Source organism: Physcomitrium patens, chromosome 8, assembly GCF_059467195.1.
Source record: "Physcomitrium patens ecotype Gransden chromosome 8, ASM5946719v1, whole genome shotgun sequence".
Taxonomy (NCBI): domain Eukaryota; kingdom Viridiplantae; phylum Streptophyta; class Bryopsida; order Funariales; family Funariaceae; genus Physcomitrium; species Physcomitrium patens.
In genome coordinates, this window is record NC_143417.1 from 18388396 (window position 1) to 18396547 (window position 8152).

The window sequence follows — 8152 nt, forward strand, 5'->3', positions numbered from 1 at the left end:
TGTCTCTTGGGAGTAATGTAACAGATGTCTATTTTATTGAAGTAAAAAGAGATAAGTAGAAGTAGGTAGAAATAAAGTTAAGTAAATAATATCTTTTATAAGAAATATCAAGAAAGCTTCTTATATGTTGATTAGATTCTTAGAGCCTTCTAGATTTGCCACATGGCATATAAAACTTATTTCATAAGGTCCCTACTTTTAGGAAGTTGCATTGAAAGCATCTTATAACTTAGATGTTTGTCTTACAAGTCTCACTACCTTTAGAAAGCTTTCATAGAGGTTTCTTGTTAGCTAGTATATATAGAGGTGAGACTAAAGCCATCATCAGTCTTCTCAATGCCTTTCTTGTATTTCCAAACTTGTTCAAGACTCTCTAGCTTCATTGTATTTGGTATATGTCATTTTAGTTTCTTTAGAAATATATCATTTTTCTTTATCATCTCCTTTGAATATTATTTTCTTGTTCTAGAATGATTTAGAATTGTATCCTCAATACGAAACCACATGGAAGCTAGTTGAAAATTTTGCAGATGTACCAAAGAAGATTGTGCTTTTATAAATGACATCCTTTTAAATTAAGTATCAACCACCAATGATATGAGCAAGACAATGTATATAATACAAAACAAGGTTTCTTAAAGAATACATATATTTCTTCCTTATTATTTTTTTTATAGAATGTGTTTCTATTATAGAGTAATTTAGAGTTGTATCTATGTCAATTGTAGGTTATTTCCTACATATCATAGAGAATGTGAAATCTAATAGTCAATATTAATAGAGATAAATTTGAACATTTATATAGCAATGTTCACAAAAAGAGGTCAAATGAAATCAAAACAAGTTCCACCTTATATAAGATCAAAAAATAAATTATTTCACATGAAGCCAAAATTCTAGTACATTTCAAAATATTTTGATGATCTATAAAAAAAAATCATGCGTAAAATCTTCATCACCTTCAGTACCTATATATTCTAACCATTGTAACTATAACTTCAATGAATCTTTCTCAACGACCATGAAAAATTTCATCAACTCTTCTAAATTGAAGCCATTCAAAATAGTCCAATTTGAAGCCATTCAAAATAGTCCAATGATAAATCTTACCTTGTATAGATATGGCTGCCATATTTGGATATTACACAAATATGAGAATTTCAAAACGTTCAATGATCTCAGCTGAAATTTTCATAGCATAATTTTTGAACTTAGGTGTAGATGTCCATAGCATCACAAGGGGGCCGAGAGATGCTCAACAACTGAGTGCTGCAACGCTAACATTTGGAGTGTTCTCTGAAATGTACCTTGTGGATTGACTACAGTAAACAATAAGATGTGCTCTAGTGGGATATCCTGAGAAATACAATGTCTGATGTCCTGTGGCACAGTGATTGTGTGTAGATGTTATGGCTTATTCAGGAGTCAGCTCAAAATTCATGAAGTCTTCAACGTTTTCTACAAATGAGACGTGTTTGTATGGCTTCCAAACTGTTGCACAGAAAGCTATGAATTGGGTAGCCCTGGCTAAACTGTAGTACTTCAGCCCCCATCTTAGCCCCCATTTGCACTATGATTGAATCTCTGGTCATCTATTTGTAGCATTGAGTTTAGCCCTCAGTTTTGTTGCACTTGCTCGGGCTAGCTAAAGTGGGTTCAGCCCTCAACGAGCAGCTTGAAAAAGTTCACCTCCTTTTAGAGCGTCGGACACAAACTTTGGATAAGCATACATTGACACGAAACAGTGCATAATTTCATCAGTTTTGTTTCACCAGATTGGATACTCCCGATACATTTGCATTAATATGTAGCACCTGTACACTTTGGGCAATATTAGATCACTGGTTTCTACAAGAAGTCAAGTACCTCTATTGCATTTTACGTAAAGTTGTAGAGTGTTTTACTGAACAGACAGTCAAAGGCGCACCCCTCACAGGCAAACCGCACAAACCAACTTCAAATACACTGAATCTGAAAGAATTGAAAACAAGGATAATTCGAAATATGTAGGGTTACCGTACGCCCTGTGAAGTACAGTAGAAGAATCATAAGCTACCTGGTTTACCGATCCCTACATCAAAAAATAACCTTCTACCCTGTAGGAAAGAGCTACGGGCAAGTCCACAGCAGGGAACATCTGGGCTTGAACTGCCCGAGCACAGAAGACACTCTGCCTACCAAAACACCTGCAGGCCCTACACGATCTTACATGTGAGTCAGCAGCTACACAGGCTGCCTACAAGTGCATACATACCTTACAATGTTCGGAAAATATGTAAGATCATTATATATTAATATTCATAGAAACAGAGGATGATATTGACGGCTGCAGCAACGACTACATGCTCTAGGCAGAACAACACTTCAAATTTCAAACTGCTGCCTCCGACAGATACTTCTTTAGTATGAATAACATGACGACTCAATTACAGCGGTACCCTTCCGAAAACTAGCAAGACCTTCCTCCTGACCGCACAAGGATAATGCCAGAAAAATTAAGCTGAGAAAACGTCAAGAGTACTAAGCCCGGGAGATAGAACGGCCTGAAACGTGACTTCAACGAATACATTCCCTGGCAACGGCCAGCTTTCCGAAACGAGATAAGCACCAAAGTTAAGATCTTCCAAGAAGACCAAGATGTGATCCTGTCCTAGGGGCCGGTAAGGAGCCTTTGCACGCTTGTGCATATAGCCTTCAGACTTGCTGTTACATCCGCCGTCGAGACCCCCGGCTGGATTGGCCAAGTTACGGATATTGTCCTCGGTCCGACCTGCTCACGGCTCCATCCCGTCCCCCGCCTCGACTCACCCTGCCCCAGTCTTCGTACTCATCCGAGTCCGAGTCCTGTAAATCGTACTCGTCCTCATAGTATCCATACTCGACCCCGCACTCATCTCCGTAGTCATCCTCTCCCTCTTCCCAATCGTCATCTTCGTCCGAGTCCGAGTCCGAATCCTCCAAGTCCTCCGAGTCCGAGTCCTCGAAGTCTTCTTCATCGAAGTCCTCCTCACCCAGGTCGAGTATGGATACTCGTCCCAGTCCTACAAGTTCTGACGACGTCTTCCTTCATAGTTGATCCGCTGCAGAGAACCAAGCCAGAGAACGGCTTTGGGAAGAAAACCAAGCTCCTCCCATTTCGGTTTTCTGGGACCAAGCAGCCGAAACGTTTCATAACGGAGAGAAAACTCTTCGTACCTCCCATTGTCAGGGTGCTGACCATTGCTCAAACGGCTGGAGAACCACTGTTTAATACCATGACTACCAAAAGGATTACCTTTCGCCATGTCACTGATGAACATATTGACAGAGGGCACCAGCGACATGAAGTACTCAGCCTTCAAATTCAATGCTCGAGAAAAGGTCTCCTGATCTAGCCTGTGTAAATCACACACCCTGCCGTGATTTCGTTTATAAAAGTTTATGATACGCTTGCAGATGATGTCGTTAGAGTTGACATACATAACAAAAGGCCGTTCCACCAAGTTGATATACCTGATGAGCTGTGCAGCAAGCTGAAATAATTCCCCTCTGCCGGCAGCCAGCGCAATATCCGACGCTTGTTTTATTTTGTCCGAAGCTCTCATGACGGATAACTGCCGCATCCTGTCTCGGAGTCTCTTGCCAGGTAATACATTATCGAGAAGGGAAACCATGCTCATGCATGGTTGGTTGAACAAGTGAGGAGGTGAGATGTCTGAGAGGCTCAAACTGATGAGAAAGGCGATGGACGCGCCCAGGGAATGCCCTGTTACAACAATGTCCTTGGCGTTGCCTCCATATACCTCTATATAGTGCTTCTTCAGCTTCTCTATCAACTCCAAACATTTCTTGAAACGGTTGCTCCTGTGTACAAGCTCCAATGTGTGACGGATGTCAGCTTTCAGGTCATCCAGGTCAATTGTGGTGCCCCTGATAGCAATGACAAGTTTATGGAAGTGATTGTTGGGATCCATTCCTTCTAGAAGCAAATTATGCTGTATCCCTGCATTGGCTTCCTGTTCCTCTGTCACGGGGCAGTTTCTTTGCATTTGTCTCCATTTGCTTAGACGAGAGCGGTCCGTATAGCAACAATCTATCAACCTAGAATACTCCTCCCGCACGTGCTCGCGCTTGAAATCCTCACGAGTACCTTCGGACTCACCTAAAGGACGGATGCGCTGAAGAGGTGCGCCACGACGTTCTGCTCGCTTTCTAGCACGATACTTATGAACTGCTTTGGCAGTTTTGTACACAGCCTTACCCGCTACCACCATCTGGTTCTCAAAACCCACCGACGAAGAGAAATCTCACAAACCAAAACAATGTCACCGCTCTCTTTTCAAACAACCTGTCAGTATCAGAGCACTTCTCCGGTCATTCTACGAAGTTGTCCGCTTGCGTTTGCAAAATGATCAGGTACACTTGGTGAGGAACATGGGCATCGTGTAATGCAATCCAAGCAAAATCAATGTGTTTGATGCACGACGATTATCTCTGTTGAGAACCCATTCTAAATTGACGCAAAGACAGAGACGGGTGTGCGTCTTAATCGCAGAGAGCTCAAGATCTCCCAACAGCCACTAAAACCAGGCCCTCTCATGCGACGTTACTCACAGAGCCCAGAACATATCAAGATTGTACATACTTCGACTTACCTTCGAATTGCGTTATCAATGTGCGAATCCAGTGCTACAATTACCAATGGAAACTGCTCCAGAGGCTGCAACACCAGCACCACAAACACCAATAACTTCATTGTACCCACTGTAATCGGGAATGCATTCATTTTCGACTGCTCAAATCAGAGTCTCAGACATGTGACCTGTCATCAATGTCTCTTAAAAGCGAGATATCTAAGTGTCAAGACAACTTGGTCTGAGAAGTTGATAAGTGATATCTCAATGTCTCCATTTCAAGCAGGGTTCCATGCCATTACAGGATGCTGAAATACATGACAGGCTATTCGTGTAGAAATAAAATAGAGTATAGAAATCCAGAACAGGGGGCATAGCAATTCCAGTGGTTTTTGACGTTGGGTATTTTGAGAGACAGATGATCCTTCGGCAACAGCTTGGCTACAATCTGACAGTCCATAGAACATGTTAGAGAAAGAAATATTATAGGGATCTATGTTGCTAAATATGTTTAGTACCACTCCATTGAGAATCGCTTTACGAGCATGTGATGTCATCGGATCCAGAAATCAACCATTACAAATTGAATACAGTGGAATAGAGCTCTTTGTTTTTGGTGTAATCCAGAACCACAAGATCAAAAAGAGCAAAGAGGGGCGAATTTACGAAGCTCTCAAAAAGTTGTTCTAACATTTAACGTGACAAAGCCCCCCACCCCCTGTCACGAAAAAAGTTCTCTGGAGAATCAGGGTTTCATCTTCACTAGATGTGTTTGAACGTTTTTCAATGATTTCCAATCTTCATCTGTGTACTTAAAGGTTAAAGACGCAATCTGATGAAGAAGGATTGAAAAGAACACAGTGTGTGTCACCAATTTAGAGAACAAAATATTCCAGTTTTCTTGTTACCTTAGTCAGCCCTAGCAAAGAGTAAGGCTCGCATGGAGCGCTGTCGGTACCCAAAAGAAGGGGATTCCCAGGAAACTGAACGACAAAATGACATTATATACGTCGAAAGCGTCTCTTATGAAGGTTGGCAAACAAGTGAGGGGGTCTACTACAGGTCCAAACAACTGCTAAGTCAATTGAGAATTTCTAATGCAGTATTTAGAACTCCAGAGTGCTTATCTCAACAACATCCACTCGTAAGATGAGCACAAATGAACAAGACCTAAAACATTCCCACCCACCCATGATGCGGGAGAGAGAGAGAGTCAGCAACATGCAACCAACAACACGCAACAGACAGCTGAGCGGACGGAGTAACTGTTCTGCAGAACGGATAGATCGTGCCGCAGGAAGTAGGTGACTTTGCTAATCGAACCAAAAATAAACGGTTTAGAGTAAGAAAGAATAGTTCACTATGTCCCTGCTCAACACTAGTCTAGCTCTGATCTACGACTACGTCTGGTAAGCTTATCTGGTACAAGCAGCACAATCAGATGAGGAAGGAGAGTGATGATGGCAGAGTTGGAGTGCAGAAGGCTGGCGAGAAAGCTTTAGAGATGGCGTAGAGGGAGAGAGGAGGGCGAAGTGCTGGAAGAAGAGGGTGGCGATGGTGGAAAACACAGCGCCGTCGGAAGTCACAGCACTGTCGGAAGCCACAGCACTAGGTCCGCTGGCGATAATGGAGGATGAAGGGGGAGAGTGGACCTCCGCTTGAAGAAAAAGAAGCCGACAACATAAGGCTCGGGACTGTAGCGCTAAATTAATATTTAGATAGGACAGACTTGGCCGACAGCATATCGAAGACGAGGGTCAGAGGACCCCTGTTCAAGGAGCACAATCGGGACCCGGTTTTGGTTGAATGTGCCCTCCAGATTCTAGTTATCAACAAGTGCATCAATACAGAGTAACAAGACCATTATTCCTCACGACTGTACCGACAATGTAGATCACTAAATCAGTCAGCTTTCCCTGCTGAAAGTATAATTGTTTTTCAAATGCAAGGACGATGTCATTGCAGCGATGAGCTCCACTAGCTCGTGCACTAGTATTTATCCTAGATTGTGCAGCTGGACAAGCTGAACTTTGGGCTTCTTCGCTTTGTAATGTGGCTCTAAATCCGAAGTTTGATGTGTGCTAAGTTTCAGTTACAAGAAGTAGATCTTTCCTACGAGGATTTTAATCAATTGTCAGTGATTCTCTTGGAGATTCTTATGTAACTGCGTACTGTTATTGCAGCTCGTGGAAATTTGGGTTATGAATTACTAAGATCATACTTTTCACACTCTATTGCAACCATGTTTCTATAGTCATGCTGAAGTACAGAGACTTTTGCATTTAGTCAACCAGTATCTTCCATGAAATATGTACTTCAAATACAAAACTCACAGAATAGAGCAAAGTTTCTAGGGATCAACAGAATGCAACGGAGATGTCTCTCCATAATTAAAGCTCATCATCAACCTCAAGTCAAAATAACAACTTAAGAACCCAAAAACACAATAAAAACAACAATATTGGACTAAGGATTTAGGAGTTCTTAAAGGTCAACAATGTTGGACTAAAGATTTAGGGATCCTTAAAAGGCCAAGCATCACGGCTATCAGCAAGCAAGCATCAAGACTATCACAGCAGATGGAAGACATGGTACATTGGTGCATATGGTATGATACCATGGATCATTCACATAGGAAATATGAAAGATTTTATGGAGACACTACACAGAGGTCTTGTCTTTTTCAAAGATGGTAGGATACACTTGAAAGAAACAAGAGCAAAATTAGAGACAAACCTTGGCAAGAGAAGGATGAAGCTCATCCTTATTGTTAATTCCATTGCTATGGTTGATTTTCATTTCTGCAATTAAATTCTATTCTTGTGGTCATTTGTCATCCTTACTGACGATTTTCATCCGACGGAAAATTCTTCCTCCCAATTCCAGGTTGTAATAGCTTAACATAAATATACTTAAAATTCGATTCGCTGTTAAGCTCGGTTAATTTTTAAATTCAGCTTGAATCTTTTACCTTTTATTATTTTACTATTATTATTATTTAATAATTTATACCTTTCTTTCTTTTCTTTTCTCTTCCTTTCTTCCTTTCCTTTCCCTTTTTACTGTCAATCCCGAATTAAATCCAATAAGAAATTCAAGATTCAGTAACTTTCTTGTTTTGACTCCGAATTGGGTATTTTTGCACCTAACGGTACTGATTTTTCTTACTCTACACAATGAACGTGTTAGATTTGAAAATTGATTTTCCAACTACGACGTTCAGGTGACCAGCAGGTGCTAAATAGCAAGAAGGGACCAATTCTGAATTCAAGTTCAAGTAAATTGTCTCTAACATCTCGCTACAGGGAAGGAAGACAAGGAAAACGGAACAACCACTAATAGCAAAAAAACGGAAATAAAATAAATTAAATTAAATAGTAATGCAATTAAAAATAAATAAATAAAAATAACATAAAAAAGTTAAGAATCCGAACAGAGAGTACGAAGAGAGCACTGGAGGATCTAACAGCCTAGAAATTCTGAAGGAAAAAATGAACATCACAGGCAGATGCTACGGAGTGTCAGCGAGCCAAGGGAAG

General features: G+C 41.0%; 1 protein-coding gene across 1 annotated transcript; it reads right to left on the reverse strand.

Annotated features, from left to right (window-relative positions):
• Positions 1 to 1094: 1094 nt before the first annotated feature.
• On the reverse strand, positions 1095 to 6256 carry LOC149988502 (uncharacterized). The gene is made up of 2 exons (XM_090252774.1): positions 4635 to 6256; positions 1095 to 4327 (listed from the first exon to the last, which is right to left on the reverse strand). The coding sequence occupies exon 2, from the start codon at positions 4251 to 4253 to the stop codon at positions 3042 to 3044; it is 1212 nt and encodes a 403-aa protein (XP_090108900.1). The 5' UTR covers positions 4254 to 4327; positions 4635 to 6256; the 3' UTR covers positions 1095 to 3041.
• Between the last annotated feature and the right edge of the window lie 1896 nt (positions 6257 to 8152).